Source organism: Capra hircus, chromosome 3 (genome assembly GCF_001704415.2).
Source record: "Capra hircus breed San Clemente chromosome 3, ASM170441v1, whole genome shotgun sequence".
Taxonomy (NCBI): Eukaryota; Metazoa; Chordata; class Mammalia; order Artiodactyla; family Bovidae; genus Capra; species Capra hircus.
In genome coordinates, this window is record NC_030810.1 from 94,222,669 (window position 1) to 94,244,043 (window position 21,375).

At 45.0% G+C, this 21,375-nt stretch overlaps 1 protein-coding gene across 1 annotated transcript in view; it reads left to right on the plus strand.

The window, feature by feature from the left end:
• Nucleotides 1–21,375, plus strand: part of PTGFRN (prostaglandin F2 receptor inhibitor) — an 84,498-nt gene that overhangs the window by 16,554 nt on the left and 46,569 nt on the right. The window contains exon 2 of the mRNA XM_018045969.1: nucleotides 20,696–21,064. Within this exon, the coding sequence (XP_017901458.1) occupies nucleotides 20,696–21,064 (369 nt within the window). The remainder of the gene's footprint in view (nucleotides 1–20,695; nucleotides 21,065–21,375) is intronic.

The window sequence follows — 21,375 nt, forward strand, 5'->3', positions numbered from 1 at the left end:
CTTATTATCTACCCTGTGCCAGGCATTAGACCTGAGCTCTGGGGATATATAAGGACGTAGTCACAGACCCTCAACTCCTGTAGCTGCCGGTCTCATGTGGAGGCCTGACATATACAGAAGAAGAGAGGTGGCCTGGAAGAAGTGTCCAAGGGGATTTCCCTGGCGGGTCCTGCAGTTAAGACTCTGTGCTTCCACTGCAGGGGGCACGGGTTTGACCCCTGGTTGGGGAACTAAGATCCTGCAAGCAGTGTAGTGCAGCCAAAATAAAAAGTGTCTAAGGATTGTTAGGGAAAAAATGCTACAACTTCAAAAAAAAGGGAGAGTGTTCTGGGCTAATTTAGACAGAGGTGCTCTTGCAGAGAAGGTGGGACAGCGGACATAATCCTTTACACCTGCTTGTATCACTACCTGTATCCTCTCTACCTGTACAGAGTATGCATTTTTTAGGTTTTAGTGCCATGCCTAGATTGGGAATATTTTGTAAGGATCCACAGCATCCAGGTCATTGGCTTCCCTGGCCCCAAAGAAGAGTGAAAATAAAACCGATGTGGCAGATTTGGGGGTTTGGGTTATTGAGATGATACCACTTCCTGAGTGATCACTTCCTGGGTGCTGAGAACTGGCTTCTTTTTTGAAATGTATTTATTTTAATTAGAGGATAATTACTTTGAAAGTAAACTGGTCTTACCTAAAGAAAACCTTTCGGTGGCTTGAGTTGGGGGTAAGTTGTAGGGGCTTCAGAAGGAAAGGGTTGAGACAGGCGAGAAAGTCGTAAGATTGGAAAGAGCCTGGAATGTCACCTGAAGGGGTTTAAGCCTGAGCTCACGCACAAACATGTGTACACACATATATATGTGTAACTGGATCACTCTGCTGTGCACCAGCACACGTTCACTGTGAGTGAGCGTCTATTTTTTCACTAGTTCTGCCTGCCCTAAGTCCCTTGTGTCCTTTATTTACTTGATACTTTAAAAGGTTCTCCTTGTTGGAGGACTCATCTCCTTTTCTCTTTCTCTTTTTATTGGGGTATAGTTAATTTATACTGTGTTGGTTTCTGTGTTGTGCTGGTCTGTGCTTAGTCGCTCAGTTGTGTCCGACTCTTTGTGACCCTATGGACTATAGCCCACTGGGCTCCTCTGTCCATGGGGTTTCTCCAGGCAGAATACTGGAGTGGGTTGCCATGCCCTCCTCCAGTGGATCTTCCCAACCCAGGGGTCAACCCAGGTCTCCTGTATTGCAGATGGACTCTTTACCATCTGAGCCACCAGGGAAGCCTGTGTTAGTTTCTGGTGCACAGCAGAGTGATTCAGTTATACATATATATGTGTGTACACATGTGTGTGCGTGAGCTCAGTCACTTCAGTCCCGTCTGACTCTTTGCAACCCTATGGACTGTAGCCCACAAGGCTCTTTTGTCCCTGGGATTCTCCAGGCAAAAACACTGGATGGGTTGCCATGCCCTCCTCCAGCGGATCTTCCTGACCCAGGGATCGAACCTGAGTCTCCTGTGTTTCCTGCACTGCGGGCAGATTTTTTACCCCTGAGCCACCAGGGAAGCCCATGTACACATGTATGTACACATGTATGTGTGTGTGTACATATATATATATTCTTTTTCAGGTTCTTTTTCATTATAGATTCTTACAGGATATTGAATATAGTTCCTGGTGCTATACAATGGGACCTTGTTGTTTAACTATTTTATATATAGTAGTTTGTATCCACTAATCCCAGACTCCTAATTTATCCCTCCCCACCCCTGCCCTGAGATTTTCTATCAATCTGCCACATTGTTCCAACACCCTTGACGTTGACACTTGGCCGGGTGTTGACTCACCTGATGATGTGGTTCTGCACCCAGCAGGTGTGCAATAAAGAACTGCTGAATGAAGGAATGAGATATCAGATCGATGGAGTCCAGGCCTGTTCCTTAAAGGGCATGTGAACTCAGTCATTTTCAAGTCAGTCTACCATACTGCACCCCTCTCTGGGCCTCTGCACCACCCATGGCATCTGGTGGCGTGTCTGTAAATATCATGGGTAGGCTTAAGCCTTGCTGGGGGAGAGGGATGGACAAGACAAAGGAAGAGCAGAAAATGGGAAACGGTAAAATCAGGAAGGAGAGGACGCAGCTGCCCAAGGAAAGGAGCAAGGGAGAATTTTACCAACAGTTGTCCCAGGTGCATTCGCGCCCAGATGCATGTTTAAACTCACGTGACTCTCCCATTCTCTATAAACTTGAGACTGCAAGGAGGACCAGGTGTTCACACACAACTTGGCAGGCTCTGTTGGCCTGTTTGAACACAGGGAGGATTGAAAATGGCTGAGTAGTAAGGGGTGCAAGGCAGTGCTGAGGCCTCTAGCAGCTGTTAATTTTACAGAATGTTCTAAAATAATCCTTTTGGGTAGATCTTGCCTCAGCTCTTTCTGTCTCTGGTCCTTGGACAGAGAACTGTTTCAATCACGTCATGTTGTGTTATTTCGGTTACCCACCAGTAAGGATTGTCTCAAAGTGCTTTCTGTGTGTCTTTGTGTCCTTCTTTGGTCACCTAACTTCTCCGGACCTCAGTTTCCTGATTTAATCCTCTCAAGGTTGGGTATTAAATCATGTGGACAGGATTTGCTAACTGTAAAGCCATGCTATAAATGTAAGGTGGTTTCTGTCAATTACTGAGTTCTTGAGGGCAAAGCTTTCTGCTCGATACTTGGCTTATGTATCAGGTCTCCACCAGAGGAGCAGAGTCACTGTGAATATTATGGAATAAGACATCTAGTAGAGGAATTAGACTGTACAGGTTTGGGAGGAGCTGGGTAAATGAAGGTCTGAAAAGGGGTCAGGGAAAAGCCAGCTCTCCTGAAGCACTGGTAGCGGTGGACATGCTGAAGCTGGCCGAGGAATGGAGAGGCCAGGCAGAGTAGGACTATGAAGAGGGGGAATGGTCTAACATAAGAGTTTATGCAAAGACAATTGCCTCTTCATAGCTTCTAGCTGGTGGTCCTGGAGCCACTTTGGTCAGTAAAGATAACATTCGGGAAGAAAATCAGAGCAGAAAGAAGAGCAAGAACAGACTAGAACCCACTGACACCTGTGCATCTGTCTCTAGCTTCCTTGAACCTTGATGACCCCCGTAGCATTATGGCTCCTGCTTCCTTTCTGCTCCCAAATCTTGCATGTACTCACCTCCCTTTTGTCCAGCTCTAACCTGGAACTAAGATGAGCTGGAATGGGTGAATTTAACTCAGATGATCATTATATCTACTACAGTGGGCAGGAATCCCTCAGAAGAAATGGAGTAGCCATCATGGTCAACAAAAGAGTCCGAAATGCAGTACTTGGATGCAATCTCAAAAACGACAGAATGATCTCTGTTTGTGTCCAAGGCAAACCATTCAATATCACTGTAATCCAAGTCTATGCCCCAACCAGTAACGCTGAAGAAGCTGAAGTTGAACGGTTCTATGAAGACCTACAAGACCTTTTAGAACTAACACCCAAAAAAGATGTCCTTTTCATTATAGGGGACTGGAATGCAAAAGTAGGAAGTCAAGGAACACCTGGAGTAACAGGCAAATTTGGCCTTGGATTGCAGAATGAAGCAGGGCAAAGACTAATAGAGTTTTGCCAGGAAAATGCACTGGTCATAGCAAACACACTCTTCCAACAACACAAGAGAAGACTCTACACATGGACATCACCAGATGGTCAACACCAAAATCAGATTGATTATATTCTTTGCAGCCAAAGATGGAGAAGCTCTATATAGTCAACAAAAACAAGACCAGGAACTGACTGTGGCTCAGATCATGAACTCCTTATACCAAATTCAGACTTAAACTGAAGAAAGTAGGGAAAACCACTAGACCATTCAGGTATGACCTAAATCAAATCCCTTATGATTATACAGTGGAAGTGAGAAATAGATTTAAGGGCCTAGATCTGATAGATAGAGTGCCTGATGAACTATGGAATGAGGTTCGTGACATTGTGCAGGAAACAGGGATCAAGACCATCCCATGGAAAAGAAATGCAAAAAAAGCAAAATGGCTGTCTGGGGAGGCCTTACAAATAGCTGTGAAAAGAAGAGAGGTGAAAAGCAAAGGAGAAAAGGAAAGATATAAGCATCTGAATGCAGAGTTCCAAAGAATAGCAAGAAGAGATAAGAAAGCCTTCTTCAGCGATCAATGCAAAGAAATAGAGGAAAACAAGAGAATGGGAAAGACTAGAGATCTCTTCAAGAAAATTAGAGATACCAAGGGAAGATTTCATGCAAAGATGGGCTCAATAAAGGACAGAAATGGTCTGGACCTAACAGAAGCAGAAGATATTAAGAAGAGGTGGCAAGAATGCACGAGAACTGTACAAAAAAGATCTTCATGACCCAGATAAACACGATGGTGTGATCACTCATCTAGAGCTAGACATCCTGGAATGTGAAGTCAAGTGGGTCTTAGAAAGCATCACTACGAACAAAGCTAGTGGAGGTGATGGCATTCCAGTTGAGCTATTTCAAATCCTGAGAGATGATGCTGTGAAAGTGCTGCACTCAATATGCCAGCAAATTTGGAAAACTCAGCAGTGGCCACAGGACTGGAAAAGGTCAGTTTTCATTCCAATCCCAAAGAAAGGCAATGCCAAAGAATGCTCAAACTACCACACAATTGCACTCATCTCACATGCTAGTCAAGTAATGTTCAAAATTCTCCAAGCCAGGCTTCAGCAATATGTGAACTGTGAACTTCCTGATGTTCAAGCTGGTTTTAGAAAAGGCAGAGGAACCAGAGATCAAATTGCCAACATCTGCTGGATCATGGAAAAAGCAAGAGAGTTCCAGAAAAACATCTATTTCTGCTTTATTGACTATGCCAAAGCCTTTGACTGTGTGGAACACAATAAACTGTAGAAAATTCTGAAAGAGATGGGAATACCAGACCACCTGACCTGCCTCTTGAGAAACCTATATGCAGGTCAGGAAGCAACAGTTAGAACTGGACATGGAACAACAGACTGATTCCAAATAGGAAAAGGAGTACGTCAAGGCTGTATATTGTCACCCTGCTTATTTAACTTCTATACAGAGTACATCATGAGAAACGCTGGGCTGGAAGAAGCACAAGCTGAAATCAAGATTGCTGGGAAAAATATCAATAACCTCAGATATGCAGATGACACCACCCATATGGCAGAAAGTGAAGAGGAGCTAAAAAGCGTCTTGATGAAAGTGAAAGTGGAGAGTGAAAAAGTTGTCTTAAAGCTCAACATTCAGAAAACGAAGATCATGGCATCCGGTCCCATCACTTCAAAGGAAATAGATGGGGAAACAGTGGAAACAGTGTCAGACTTAGTTTTTTGGGGCTCCAAAATCACTGCAGATGATGACTGCAGCCATGAAATTAAAAGACGCTTACTCCTTGGAAGAAAAGTTATGACCAACCTAGATAGTATATTCAAAAGCAGAGACATTACTTTGCCGACTAAGGTCCGTCTAGTGAAGACTATGGTTTTTCCAGTAGTCAGGTATGGATGTGAGAGTTGGACTGTGGAGAAAGCTGAGTGCCAAAGAATTGATGCTTTTGAGCTGTGGTGTTGGAGAAGACTCTTGAGAGTCCCTTGGACTGCAAGGAGATCCAACCAGTCCATTCTGAAGGAGATCAGTCCTGGGATTTCTTTGGAAGGAATGATGCTAAAGCTGAAGCTCCAGTACTTTGGCCACCTCATGTGAAGAGTTGACTCATTGGAAAAGACTCTGATGCTGGAAGGGATTGGGGGCAGGAGGAGAAGGGGACGACCGAGGATGAGATGTCTGGATGGCATCACTGACTCGATGGACATGAGTCTGAGTGAACCCCGGGAGTTGGTGATGGACAGGGAGGCCTGGCGTGCTGCGATTCATGGGGTTGCAAAGAGTCGAACACGACTGAGCGACTGAACTGAACTGAACTGAACCTGGAACTGCACAGGAAGGAGGACTCTTGGAGGTGTAGTTCCATGTAACCATATTGACTCAGGACAAACCTGCACCGTGTCCTAATGCAGAATTAAGGATTTGGGCTGACTCTGGCCTTTCAGGATCTCTCAAAGGCCACATTGCTGGAGTGATGTCATGATTACATGGTCTGGGGTTTCCCTGGTAAGAAGTTCACTTAGTTAATGATCCAGTCTTTAAGAAGTGACTTGCAGCTGTGTTCCTCATTTGCATCTCCTGTCTTCCTTGCCTTTCCTACTTGTAGTGCTGGAGGGAATGGTTATCTCAGCAGCAAAAGCTATGGAAAGTTGCACTGACTGAAGAGCCTGTCAATTCCCAGGGAGCGTGAAGTCTGTTTTAAAGTTTTGTTTATTCATCTGTGGCTGCTCTGGGGCTTTGTTGCTGCACATGGGCTTCCTCTAGTTGCAGAGAGCACTCGCAGTGCCAAGGCTTCTCATGTGGTGCCTTCTCTTGCTGTGGAGCGCAGTTTCTAGGGCATGTATAGTTGTGGCTCAGAGGCTTTGTTGCCTCTTAGCACGTGAGATCTTCCAAGATCAGGGATTGAATCCATGTTCCTGCATTGGCAGGCAGATTCTTAACCACTGAACCACCAGGGAAGTCCCAAGCATGAAATCTTTCTACCGTCTAGTTCCTGATTGCCCTGGAGAAACACATACTTACTCTTTCTCCTCTTGCATTATGAAGACTAAAAGAAAATTTGCAGATGCGAATGATTGCAGACTAGAGCCAGAAACTGTTGTGTAAACGCTAAGTGAGAACACAGTTTAGATCCCTGTACCACCCTTCTTCGAGGTTTCCTGGATGGCTCAGTGGTAAAGAATCTGCCTGCCACACAGGAGACACCGGAGATTTGGGTTTGATCCCTGGGTCAGGAAGATCTCCTGGAGAAGGAAATGGCAACCCACTCCAGTATTCTTGCCTGGCAAATCCCATGGACAGAGGAGCCTGGTGGGCTAGAGTCCTTGGGGTCACAAAGAGTCAGAATGATAACTCCGCCCTTCTTCACTCCTGTGGTCTGTTGGTCATATGGCCCCTTCCTCGTGTTTCTGCAGCCATCTCAGGTCAGTGAGGGCCAAGGAAATGCCTTCTATGGTCACCTTAGCCCCTAACAAAATAACACATTTTATGAGATTTAATGGCCACACCTGGACCTTGTCATCATTCAGAATTCTTTCACCTTTTGGATTGTCCATGCTGATATTTCCCTCTGACCACAATTGCTTCTCTTTACTCCTTACAAGTTTCCTCATATGTGTTGAACCTACTCTTCATCCTCACTGTGATTCCCTGATCTTGAAAATTCCTTTTTCTCCAATCCACTTTGAGTTCATGAGCTCTCATCCTGGTGGTCAGCATATCAGCAGTGAGCTTGTTAACATCCTAAGGACCCTCTGCCTCATTTCTTTGCCAGTCCTCATATCGTGGTTGAGTAACCCGCATAAACCATAGTCTCTAAGTCTATGCTTTCAGTTCAGTTCAGTTCAGTCGCTCAGTCGTGTCTGACTCTCTGCGACCCCATGAACTGCAGCACGCCAGGCCTCCCTGTCCATCACCAACTCCCGGAGTTCACCCAAACTCATGTCCATTGAGTCAGTGATGCCATCCAGCTGTCTAAGCTTTATCATCTTGCAAAATCTTAAATCCTGCCCACCTCATTTTCTTACCAACTAGGGCGTCTTTAATGCATCTCAGTGAACCTTGTAATAATTTTGTGATGGTTTGCCATTATATTCCTTCTAATTCTTATTCTAAACCTGTCCACAGTCTCCAGGATCTAATCCCTTTTCTACTACTTCTCTGTGTCACTGGAGACTAGCCTAAGGCTCCTCAAGCTTTTTTTTTTTTGCCTCAAAACCTTGCTGTATTTTTACCCATCCTTTTCTCCTAAATTCTGAAAAAAGTAAGGACCCTGTCTTTGGCTCTTTTCTCCTCTGTGTGTATACAGTGTATCTGTATGTGACTCCCATGTCACTTGTGGCTTTGAATACCATCTATGTGCTGAAGACTCTGATTGTCTCCAGTTGGACCTTCCCCCTGAGCTTCAGACATATGTACCCATTGCCTACTCCACTGTAGTCCTCAGTTCAGTTCAGTTCAGTCGCTCAGTCGTGTCCGACTCTTTGCGACCCCATGAATCACAGCACCCCAGGCCTCCCTGTCCATCACCAACTCCCGGAATTCACCCAGACTCACGTCCATCGATTCAGGGATGCCATCCAGCCATTTCATCCTCTCTCGTCCCCTTCTCCTTCTGCCCCCAATCCCTCCCAGCAGCAGAATCTTTTCCAATGAGTCAACTCTTCGCATGAGTGGCCAAAGTACTGGAGTTTCAGCTTCAGCATCATTCCCTCCAAAGAAATCCCAGGGCTGATCTCCTTCAGAATGGACTGGCTGGATCTCCCTACTCATGTCCAGTAAGCATCTCAAGCTTAAAAGGGCTGGAAAAGAGCTCTAGTCTCGTCTGATATGAATTCCTTCCTGCCAGTTACTTTCCCATCTCAGTGAATGGCTTCACCATGAACGCATATGCCCCAGCCAGAGCCTGTACCACCCCTATTCCTGTCTTCCTCATTCTCCACACTCAAAATAGCAGTGCATCTTTTTATTTTATTTATAAAACATGTTTTGGATCTGACTACTCCTGAGAGTCACCAGTACTACAAGCTGAGGCCCAGCATCCATCATCTTTTGCTTGATTTACCATAACTTCTTCCATTCCAGCGTCCTTACATCCAAGTTAGCCCCACTGTTGTCCATCTTTCACAGAGCAGCCAGGGTGGACTTTCTGTGATAAAGTAAGCTTTATCATTCCCTAGTTTATGTGCTTCCTGTTTCAGCCAGAGTCCAAGGCCTCTGCCCCCTTGTTCATTATAATCCAACCACGCTGGTCTGTTTTTCTACCCCTCGAATACCCCAGGGTTGCTCCAGTCGTGGTGTTTTTGTATTCGCTGGTCTCTGCCTGGAGCAGTCTTACCTGGAGTTCGGGCCCTGCCTCCTCCTTATTCAGGTCTGCAATCACTGGTGACCGCAGAGGAGACTTTCCTGACCACACTGGCTAAAAGCAGCCCTTCACCGTCCCCATCCCCAGTCACCAGCACATCAGCCTGTTTTGATAGCATTTGTCAGCCCTCCTGACTTGTTTCCCCACTCTCTCCTTAACTGGAGCTCAAGCTTCTTGCGAGCAGGGACCCTTGGCTGAATGTCCGCAGTGCCTAGAAGGTGCTTAGAGGACCAGCTGGCTGACTTTCCAGGATATACTGCCACTTGTGCCCTTCATTGCCACTTGCCTACTTTGCGGTCTCTTTCGTGGCTGTACCCTCTCTTCCTTGCATCTGGATTGTTCCTTTCTCCTGGCTGTTACTCGCCAAGTCCCACACCACATTATTGTAAATGCATTTCTGTGGAGGTTACCAGTGGTTACTTGATCATCAGTTCAGAAGTCTTTCCTCAGCACCCATCTTCCTTGACTTTTCTGCAGGTTTGGTTGACACTGTTGCTCGTTTTTCTCCCAAACCGAAACATAATAGGACTCTGCTCTAGGTGCTGTGCGAGATGCACGTAGTATAGGAGCCGGGTCCTGCCGTAGGAGCGTGCAGCCTCCCCGGAGCAAGTATTGGGTTGGCCATAAAGTTTGTTCCAGGTTTTCTATAACGTCTTATGGCAAAATGCAGACAAACATTTTGGACAACCCATAGATGGGTATGTCCGTAAGGAAAACAGTAGATGTCACTCCCAACCTTTGCTTCTTGGAATTCTTGCATCCCATGGTGGCTGCTAGGACATAAGCCTTTTCTGGTTTTCTTCCTCACTGGCTGCTGTTCCTTTTTCCTTTTTTTTTTTTTTTTTTGGTCCCTTTTCAGTCCTTTTCTTCTGTTTGTGTTTAAATAATAGAAATTTGCAGTGATTCTGTGGTTTTCTTCCTTTCCTCTTGTTTGTACTCTGGCCCCTGGTGCCTCCGTGGACTTCCATATCTCTGAGATCTTCACCCGGTCCCCTCTCCAAGCACGTGATTCTACATTCTTATGGGGCTCACATATCGCGGGTTTCCATTCCTGGTGGACCTTTCAACTCGTCTGAGTCTCACTGACTGCTTTTCTCCCCAGGATTTCCTCAGCAGCTCTCAGCTCCCCTGGGACACCTCCCTCATCTCAGGACTGTCAGTGGATTCTTCTTGGAGCCTGGCTCTCAGAGCTGCTGCCTTTCCACTCCCGCCCTTGTTCTTCTTTTGATTCTTAAACCAACCTCCCCACCCCCATCTCGTTGAGGATTCCTGATTGGCCTCCCCTGTGTGTGTCCATTCCAGCCTGCTCACACTGCACTCTCCACTTGCCCTGCTCTTCACCACAACCCACATGTTCCCTCTAGGCCTTTGCTTATGCTCCTGCTTTTAACACTGGTCACCTTTCTGCTCAGTGTCCCCTGCCCAACCCCTAGCCCCCAGCCATTTTTCAGAGGCCCGATACAAATGTTGACACTGCACGAAGCTTTTCCCTAATCTCTTTAGGGACACACCCTCAGTTTCTGTGGATCCCCTGGCACTTGCTAGTACCTTTCTTTGGTTACAAATATCCTTCCTCCTGTTAGTTTTTCTCGTGCCCCTAAGACTCAATATGCCTCTAAAACTCAATATACCGTAAGTCTCTTAAAAGAAGGTCCAAGGCTGATTTACCTTCCTCTCTCACATATCATCTAGCTAGGGGGCTTCTTGCTCAATAGTTGTTTGTTTAAAAAGTCATATTGTATTTGTCTAGTTTATCTCTGTAAGGTCTTAGCTAAATTTTTTTTTTTTTTTAATGATTATGAGGCCTACTCTAGTAGAACCTTATTTGCGTTTGGATGGGGTTTTGAAGTAGTGCCATATGTGACTTCATTACACATTCTCTGCTGGCTGTAACTTGTTTAATGTGTACATTGCTGCATTTTCATCACATAGGGACTGTCTAAATGAAAGCTGGTGTGTTCCGTTCTTGCCAGACCTCTCAGTGGCAGTCATGCAGAGACAAAGGTTTTGCATTTGTGAAGTCAGATGAGGGTTTATAGGTTTGACCTTGTATATCCATTTCTAAATCATGTGTGGACTGGAAACTTCATGTAGAAATCCACAGGCCCCTAGTCTTTCTTAAAGGGCTTGTAAGGACTGGGAAAGGGGGATTTCGGTGTCATTTGACAAGGCAAAGTGAAAATACCACAAGCTCTTCAGTTTCAGTGTTTCTGTTCTACCTGTACTATTGGATTCAGTAACTTTCAGTAACTTTTTCTTAGAGCTTACTCTGATTGGAAAGTCAGATTGTTTGCTTCTAGACTGCTCAGTGAGGTGATAACATTTCAGCAATAACAGAAACAATTGCAAATATCCTTGGCAGATCTTCTGTATCTTCAGGTCTTGATTTAGAATAATGTTGATGGTAACCCAGGAAATAAAATCTATTTCCCATGGCTATCATGAGGGGGTGAAAGAGCCTGGATAAATACAGTTCGTCTTCATTAGCTGGTCTCTCTTAATGATTCCTCATGGTTGCCAATAACACTTATTGAAATGAACATTGCAGGAATGATTGCACTGAAAAAGTTGCCTGATTTTTCTTGCCTCAGTTCAGTTCAGTCACTCAGTTGTGTCCAACTCTTGGTGACCTCATGGACTGCAGCATACCAGGCTTTCCTGTCCATCACCAATCCCTGAAACTCGCTCAAACTCATGTCCATCAAGTCGGTGATGCCACTCAACTATCTCATCCTCTGTTGTCCCCTTCTCCTGCCTTCAGTCTTTCCCAGCATCAGGGTCTTTTCGAATGAGTCAGCCCTTCACATCACGTGGCCAAAGTACTGGAGCTTCAGCTTCAGCATCAATCCTTCCAATGAATATTCAGGATTGATTTCCTTTAGGATTGACTGGTTTGATTTCCTTGCAGTCCAAGGGACTCTCAAGAGTCTTCTCCAGCGCCATAGTTCAAGAGCATCAGTTCTTCGGCACTCATCTTTCTTTATGGTCATACTCTCACATCCATACATCACTGCTGGAAAAACCATAGCTTTGACTATGCAGACCTTTGTTGGTAAAGTAATGTCTCTGCTTTTGAATATGCTATCTAGGTTGGTCATAGCTTTTCTTCCAAGGAGCAAGCCTATCCCCATCTATTCTACGTGATGGAAGAAAGTTGAAGGCATTTAATAATTTTCTTGAGTACTTCAGAGGTAGGCAAATAGAAATCTGGAAACAGTTACCGCTTGCATATTAACTGTCTGTACTGCAAGGAAGAGCAGTAGGCTTCCAAAAGTCCTTCCTATATGTTTTTAGAATAAAGTTCTCTTCACCTTATTTGAATATGAAAGTGTAAGACATAGAGTTAGTATCACTTAAAATAATGAAGATAGTCTGTCAGAAAAATTTTTTTAAGAAACTGGACATTATTTTTAATAATCCTGTTTTTCTATTTTTCTCCTCTGTCTACTTTATATCAAGAATATATATTTCTCCTCTTTAGTAACTCATTTTGGTTACTTTGCTGCCTATCTGATTCACATTGTCCTTGGAGAATTTGAAATATTTTATAGAGAATGTCAAGCTGTTCCTTCTTCCCACTCAGCACAAAGACAAAATCAACAGAAGGTGGTAATATCAACAATGCAGTTGAAGACAAAACCAACCCGGCCAGTCTTTGTCCTGACAGGGCAGTGCATGAACCAGATAAACCTAGAGTCCCTCACTTCATACTTTCATGCAAGCTATTGACTTGCTAAGTCTCAGGTTCCTTGGTTCAGTGATAGGGATGTTCTGGCATATAAGAGAGACATAGGGTGTTATTATTCCTCCTCTTACTCTATCTCAGCCTTGTGAAGAGAAATTTGGTGATGAATCCAAGTGAACAGATTTTACAAAGTAAATACTTGAAAAATGCTTATGTCGTTTTAGCTGAAATTATGGATTCTTTGATTAATCAAGTTTTTTAAATATATGTTTTAAATTTATTTAAGAATGGACTAGAACAGTGATTCTTTTAAAAAAATTATTTTAGTATTTATTTATTTTTGGCTGTGTTAGGTCTTCGTTGCTGTGCACGGGCTCTCTCGAGTTGCAGTATATGGAATTCTCAGTTGTGGTTTCCTTTGTGGCAGAGCACGGGCTCCAGAGCACGCAGGCTCAGTAGTTGTTAGGCAGGGGCTTAGTTGCCCCGAGGCATGTGGGATCTGAGTTCCTGGAACTGTGTCCCTTGCATTGGCAGCTGGATTCTTCTTGATTTATTTATTTTTGGCTGTGCTGGATCTTTGCTGCTGTGTGCTTTTCTCAAGTTGCTGCAAGCAGGGGCTGCTCTTTATTGTGGTGCATGGGCTTCTCGATGTGGTGGCGTCTCTTGTTGTGGCTTGCAGGCTCTAGATGTGTGCACGCATGAGTGCTAAGTCGCTTCGGTCATATCTGACTCTGACCCTATAGACTGTTTGGAGCCTGCCAGGCTCCTCTGTTCATGGGGTTCTCCAGGCAAGAATACTGGAGGGGGTGCCTGGGCTTCAGTAATCGCAGCGCATGGGCTCAGTAGCTGTGCCTGGAGGGCTCTGGAGCACCGGCTCAGTAGTCACGATGCAGGTCTTTAGTTGCTCTGCAGCATGTGAGATCTTCCTGGATCAGGGATCAAACCCATGTCCCGGCTGTTGACAGGTGGATTCCTAACCACTGGACCACCAAAGAAGTCCCTAATCAAGTAATTTTTATTATCCCTCTCTCTTTAGTTTGTTATCTGTTTTTTATTTTTATGATTATTCTAGAGATTAGAACATATATTGTTGTAGTGTCTGCTGATGATCCTTTTACCATATGCAAGACCTTAGAAAACATTTAGGCTCCATTTATTTCATTCTTGCCCTCATTTTTGTGCTGCTGTTGTCATGTATTTTAATTACGCATATATTTTAAATTCCTGAAGACATGATTAATATTGTGTTATATAGTCCCCACACGTAACCTTTCTATTGTCTTCGTACATCTCCATGATTCCATCTGGGATCATTCTTCTCTTATTTGAAGAATGCCCTTTTGTGTATCTTTTGGGTATTTCGTTACTATTTCTTTTTATTAATTCTCTTTCCCTTGTTGAGAGTTAGTTGAAAGCATATTTATTTTGCCTTCCTTTTAAAATTTATTTTGGCGTTTCTGTGTAGAATTCTCAGTTGGGGGTTACTTTCTTTCATCACTTTAAAGATGTCATTACATTGTTTTAAGAGCATCATTTCTACTGAAAGTCAGCCTCGTTGTATTGTTGCTCCCTTCTCTGCCTTTCAGCAGTTTTACTACTGTGCGCCTAGGTGTGGTTTTCTTTGTATTTGCACTGCCTCTGAGACATAGTACTTCCTGAATCTGTGGCATGCTGTATTTGTCAGTTTGAGAAACATCTTAGCCATTATCTCTTCAGAAATTATTTCTGCCCAATTCTATCGCATTCTTTCTGTCTCATCCTGGGTCTCTGTTACATGTTTGGCCTTTTTGCTATCTCTCATGTGTCTCTTAGACTGTTTTCTGTATTTTTAATGTTTTTTACACCCTCGGCTTCAGTTTGGATATCGTATGAGTGACTGATAGTTGCTCAGTCATGTCCTACTGTTGCGACCCCGTGGACTGTAGCCCACCAGTCTCTCTGTCCGTGGAATTCTCCAGGCAGGAATACTCGCCATGGCAGAGTAGCTTGCCATTTCCTTCTCCAGGATTGGATATCTTATACTGACTTCTTTTCTCTGCATCTAATCTGATATCAAACCCATGTATTGAGCTCTTAATTCTAGATTTTTTTTTTTAGTTCTAGATTTTAATCTGATTATTTTAATAGATTAAGTTAAATGAAACCTGTGGTCTATTTCTTTGGTAAATTAATTGTAGTTATTTTACAGCCCATGTCTAATAACACCACTATCTGGATCCCTGTGCATCTGTTTCTATTGTCTGTTTTGTTGCTTTTTGTTTTCAGTCATTTGGTGCTGTCATATGGGGTGTCTGGTAGGTTTTGATTAAATATTGAAAAGTTGTAGAGGCTCTGTATGATGCCATCTTCTTCACAAGATGTACTTTCCTTTTTTCCTAGCAGGCTAAAGAGTAAGAGAAACTCACTGTCATCCAATGAGGAATTGAGATGTTGTGAGATGAGATTTCAGTATTAACAAAGCAGGTTTTTTTCTTCAGCTTCGCTCTTACTCCAAAGGCATAGCCGTCTCCAGGGCTGTAGTCCATTCTGGGGTGTTTACTACAGTCTGCCTGCCTTTGTGAACTCAGAACTTCAAGTTTTGTTTCCCCAGCCTCCCAGGCGGTGCAGTGGTAAAGAATCTGCCTGCTAGTGCAGGAACGCAAAAGATGGCAAAAGCAGTTATAGAGACAGAGGAAAGAGATAATTATTAGAAAGTTAAGTTGTGATGGTTTCCATATTTCACTATCTTATTTAGTACTAGATTTCCTTGAATCTAAGGTACAAAAGTGAAAGTGTTAGTCACTCATTCGTGTCTGACTCTTTGGGACTCCATGGACTATAGAACTCGCCGGGCTCTTCTGTCCAGGGAATTCTCCAAGCAAGAATACTGGAGTGGGTTGCCATTTCCTCCTCCAGGGGATCTTCCAGACCCAGGGATTAAACCCAGGTCTCCACCATTGTAGACAGATTCTTCACCCTCTGAGCCACCAGGGAAGCCCAAAGTACAAAAGGACACACGAATTTTATATATGATGGGGAAAACAAGACTTGGAAGTTGGAACAGAGAAAAGAGAGATGATGAATTTAGTAGTCACAGTTGTATTCAGGGGTGTGTGTGTGTGTGTGTGTGTGTGTGTGTGTGTGTGTGTGTGTGTGTGTGTGTTTGCTGGGAGGTTTAGGCAGAAATTTTAGAAACAGGAATTAGGAGCAGTGCAGGGTTCTGAGACCTATGTAAGAAGGTCTGGTCTAGTCGGGGCATGGTGATGTGGTACTGGTCCACTTAGTAATTGGGTTATGAGGAAGAGCCTTAGCATCAGAGCCTTAATACACCACACAAAATGTGCTATTAAGGTGCCCTAATTTTGTGTTGAGTTTCAAAGGTACTTGGGCTGTGGTTTCTGGCCTGAGTGGTGAGAGATGCCTATATAGTTCTTATTTTCTGGGGAAAGAACACACAGTGGGCCATTAGCAGGAGTTCAGGTCCTAAATTTTATTTTATTTTATTTTATTTTTTTTCAGGTCCTAAATTTTAAGAGGCTTATCATGTTTTCTTGTGTCACTGAACACAGTAGTGCCCTCAATAGTCCGTTTAAGACTAATAAAGAAATGTATTTCCTGTGAAGGTTTCTTATATTGACCTCTGAAAACAAATGAAATTACAATTTAAAATTATTTCTTAATAAAGATATTTTTATAGAACGTGAAACTAATACAGTTCAGGTGCCAAAGTGTTTGGGACTCTTCATGTGAAATTTGGTGGAATTTGGAAAACCAGAGGAGAATTTTGTTCTTTTTCCCTTTAGTTATCAGCTGTTACAAGAGGTTTCAACTAAATAAAGTTGGCAATGTGTGACTTTGCAGATATTCTTTTTGATTCTGAAAGAGCCATATGCTCTATGTTTCACAAGTTGTATTTCTTTTTAAATATTATTAACTGTTATCTAACAGTATTAAAGGAAATATGTGCTAAATACCAGCTTGCTATTAGCAAGTTGAAATTCTGTTCTCTCAACTTCAAAATCTTGCTTTGCACAGATGAGAGGACAGCCCAGATCTTCATGTATGCCACTACTCAGGTTTCTATCTTTTTTAGATTAGAAGTTGGTCTTTCAAGCATCTGTTCATATCTGCTTGGCTTTTCCCAGTGGCACTGAAAAATAGCCAGCATGGAAGGCACTTCTGCAGGTTGAGCTGGAATGTGGAGGCAGGCGTGCCTGAGTGACCCCTGGGGAGGTGAGGCAGACTTCACAAGGGAGATGGGGCTGGAGCTGCTTCTTGCAAGAGGCTGAGAGGTTGTTGAAATGGCAATTCCAGATGAATGAGGCCTCGAAGCAGAGTCTGTGGCACACAAGAGCAGCATGGCATTTCCAGAGAACGAACGGCCATTTGTTTTGTTGGCATCTAAGCACTAAGGGCTGGGAGAGTGATAGCTGATGAAGCCATGGTCCAAATGCTGAAGGATCTTGTGCATTTTTATTTATCCACTCATTTAGCAAATGTTTACTGAACATCTGCTATCAGGTCCAGTTCTAGGCACTGGCATTCAGGAGCAAAGGAAACAGGTAAAAATCGCAGCTCATATAGTCCTTACATTCTAGTGGGAGGAGGTGGATAATAAATAATAATAAAAATATATGGATACACGTAAAGAGTATTATTGATAAGTGACAAGAAAATACGACAAGAATAAGGATCAGTTCAGTTCAGTTCAGTTGCTCAGTCGTGTCCGACTCTTTGCGACCCGATGAATCGCAGCACGCCAGGCCTCCCTGTCCATCACCAACTCCCGGAGTTCACTCAGACTCATGTCCATCGAGTCAGTGATGCCATCCAGCCATCTCAGCCTCTGTCATCCCCTTCTCCTCCTGCCCCCAATCCCTCCCAGCATCAGAGTCTTTTCCAATGAGTCAGCTCTTCACATGAGGTGACCAAATGGGTATGTGCAATTTTAAGATGATCAGGAAAGGGAAGGTGACATTGTAATGAAATGTGGAGCTGATGATGGAGCATGGTGAGCATCTGAGAATATTCTGGACTTAGCAATGCACAGAAACCCTGAGGTTGGAGTAGTTCTGTTTGCTCAAGAGTCTTAGGAGTTAAGGATGGCTAGAGTGCAGTGGAAGGAGGAGCAGGAGGGTGGAGAAGCAAAAAGGGCCGGGTCCTGTGAGGTCTTGCCTTTTATCTGAAGCTTTGAACAGAGTAAAGGTGTCAGACAACTTGAGTTGTTAAAAGATGGCTTGGCCATGTTGAGAGTGGAGGGCAGGTGGGCAGCCAGTTGGGAGACTGTTGCAATAATTCAGGTGAGAGGGAAGGTAGCTTGAACCAGGGGGATCACAGTAGGGGACCTGGAAGATAGAGTGAATCCTGCAGGTGATGAGGAGCCGTGAAGGACTTCTGACCAGTGAAGTGACATGATTTATGCCTTAAAAGATGATTTGGGCAGCTGTGTGTGGAAGCAGGACTGGAGAGCTGAGATGAACCGGCTGTCCCCCAAGCTCTGCTCACTAAGAATAAAGACAGAGACTTTACAAGGAATATAGCCTCATGCCGAAGGGCCCTGTTGAGCTGGTTATTAACCTGGTCAGCCTCTTGACAAGGGCTAGGAATTGCAAAGATTGACACGTCAGGAAATTCCTTTGTAAACCTGCTGGGGAAGCAGAGTGAATGAATGTGATCAAGTTTATTATAGATGCCGCCTGCAAAGCAGAGCCTTACCGAATTTCATGCCCTGTCATGGGGGCTCTGTGGCTCATTTAAGCCTTACAAAGCCCTAAGGGGTCATGTGTCCACTTCATAGAAGAGGACACTGAGCACGAGGAAAAAAGCATTAGGCTGTGACCCCTCTTACAGGTCTCCACTGTGACCTTCCTTCTGAAGGGTCTCTGTGAGATTTAGGATTATCCGGTCATCTCTGAAATTAAATGTAAAAAAGATCGCCTATTTCTTTTGTGAACTGTGGTGATGATGACCTCACTGTTGGGTAGGTATGTTTTATTTCAATGCCCTGAGTTGCCAGTGACAGATATTAGCTTAAGGACCATAAATGTGAGTGGAATTGTAAGGAATTGAAATGTCTGGGGAAGACGTGCACATGTGTGTGCATGGGCAAGTGTGGAATGACGTAGAGGGTGTGGCCAAATCTAGTGGCTCAGATGAGGCTATCTGTCAGGAGGACACATTCCTTGCGCCTCTCCTGGTGTTGGCCTGAGTCTCTTCTGCCATAGACCGCTTTCTCGCCTAGTCAAGAGGGCTGCCCATGTGCTGTTTCAGAGCAAAGCATCCCTTTAAGACCCTGATCCCAAAGAAGGTGAAAATGTCTTTCTGAGAAGTTTCAGCAGAAATGAGCCAGGAGGACTCGGACCTGGTTTCAGCCTCGGTGTCTGTCCCTGAGTCTGGGGTGCAGGGCATTCCTTGGATCGTAGACAAATCTCTTCCTTGAGCCTCACCTAGCACTCTCCCCCCCTTTTAAGGATGCTGGTCATTGGATCAGGGGCACACTCTTCTTTCCGTGACCTCGTCACGGTTAAGCTAATCACAACTGCAACAACCTATTCACAAATAAGGTCATATTCTGAGGTGCTGAGGGCCTGGGCTTCAGCACATGAATGGGGAGGTGGTGGTAGGGAGACACAACTCCACCCAGAACAAGTGACAAAAACACAAAATTGAAAATAAATAATAGACGATCCCTTTGGTTGAACTCTTCTTACATGATGGAGTCTCAGCTAGCCGTTTTATTTCATCAGCTCAATGACTCCTTCTTGCCTCGTTTTATTGTTGAGGAAGCCAAAGCTAAAAGAAGTCTCTCAAATTTCGACTTAGGTCCCCTTGATTTCAGGGCTTCCCTGGTGGCTCAGACGGTAAAGATCTGCTCGTAACGCAGGAGACCTGGGCTCGATCCCTGGGTTGGGAAGGTCCCCTGGAGGAGGAAATGGCCATCCATTCCATATTCTTGCCTGGAGAATTCCATGGACAGAAGAACCTGGTGGTCTACAGTCCATGGGGTCACAAAGAGTCGGACACAGCTGAGAGACTAACACACACACACACCCCCCTTGATTTCAGAGCCCACCCTTATTCCTGTATATCTTGATGCTGGGCATATTCATAGAACCCCAGGAAAGAACCACGCAAGTTCTTTTGGTCCAAACTGAAATGCTTACACAGGTAGTAAACTCACTACAGAGAATGTGCCAAGGTTCATCACAAAGAAGCTATCTTAAAGGACACCCATGACAGGCCCCAAGGGCCCGCCCAGAGGCCCGAGAGGTCTGTGCTCTTGGGGCGGGAGATGCCAGTGAACTCTTGGTGGTGTCCACCCGGCCTATCCCCAGTAAGCTGCTGCATTCCTCCCAATGCCCAGCAACAGGCCAGAGCACGCACTCTCTCTCTCTCTGTGCTTCCTTAGCCTCATTCTGCATCTGGATCAGGGCAAAGAGTAGAGAGAAGGAAATGAGCCAGAAAATAGAAAATTAATACTTGGTAGAGTCGTCACATTTTAAAATTAATTTATAGGCGATGTCAGATAACAGAGTTAAATCATTTTATCAGCAGGCTGCTTCAGGATTTAAAAAATTGGCATCCATCATTGTAAATCAGGTCTCAGGAGCCCTGGGGAATGGTCTCTAGGGAAGAGGGTTGATATAGGGTGGACAGAAATGTAAATACTTGATTAGCTGTGTCCTTTTCTTTCACACAAAACCTAAAATATTTCCACATCACGTTGAGTGATCACAGTAGGTTAAATAGTAACGGGAGGGAGAAAGCTCTTCAAATTTATAGTTAGCCTACTTTTAGTACCTGTCTTCCTCCCTGTTGATCCTAGGAGACTGGTGCATGAGAGATACTCACTGCAGGGGGCTATTCCTGGCTCAGGGTCCTTGGGGTGGGCTGAACCTTCTTTTGCACAGACTCTGGCAGCACGCTGGTCAGTGTTACGTTTTCCATTATGTGCCTGGGAGCTGAAGCACCCACAGGCTTGCCACATTTATTCCGGGAAGAGCTTACTGGATTCAAGCCTCCCTCTTTCACTTCTTGTCGTTGCAGCTCTTTGCCGAGGGCGCGTGGTGAGGGTCCCTGCGGGCAGCCTGGTGCGAGTAGTGGGCACCGAGCTGGTCATCCCCTGCAACGTCAGTGACTACGATGGCCCCAGCGAGCAGAACTTTGACTGGAGCTTCTCGGCCTCGGGCAGCAGCTTCGTGGAGCTTGCCAGCACCTGGGAAGCGGGCTTCCCAGCCCAACAGTACCGCGAGCGCCTGCAGAGGGGCGACATCCTGCTGCGGCGGACGGCCAACGACGCGGTGGAGCTGCACATAAAGAATGTCCAGCACCCCGACCAGGGCCACTACAAGTGCTCTACCCCCAGCACGGACGCCACCATGCAGGGCAACTATGAGGATACAGTGCAGGTCAAAGGTACATCCTCGGGGGAGGAGGGGGATTGCTGTGCCAGGGGACCGTACTTCCCTCTGCCACCCCGCCGTGAGTGACTGTGCCCGGGGATCTACTCCCTCCTCTGTCCAAGGGAGTAATAGTATCTTACCTGATGAAAGGCAGAGGATGGGCCAGAGGGCCTCTGAGGTCCCTCTCTTCATTCCATGGTGAATAGAACTGTCTCGTGGCTGGTGAGTTGGAGGCAGCATGGTGTGTGGTGGAGAGTCCAGCTCTGAGCCAGGTTGCCTGCGCTTAGTTCCAAGGCTGGCTCTCCCGTTTGTCACCTCTCTGGC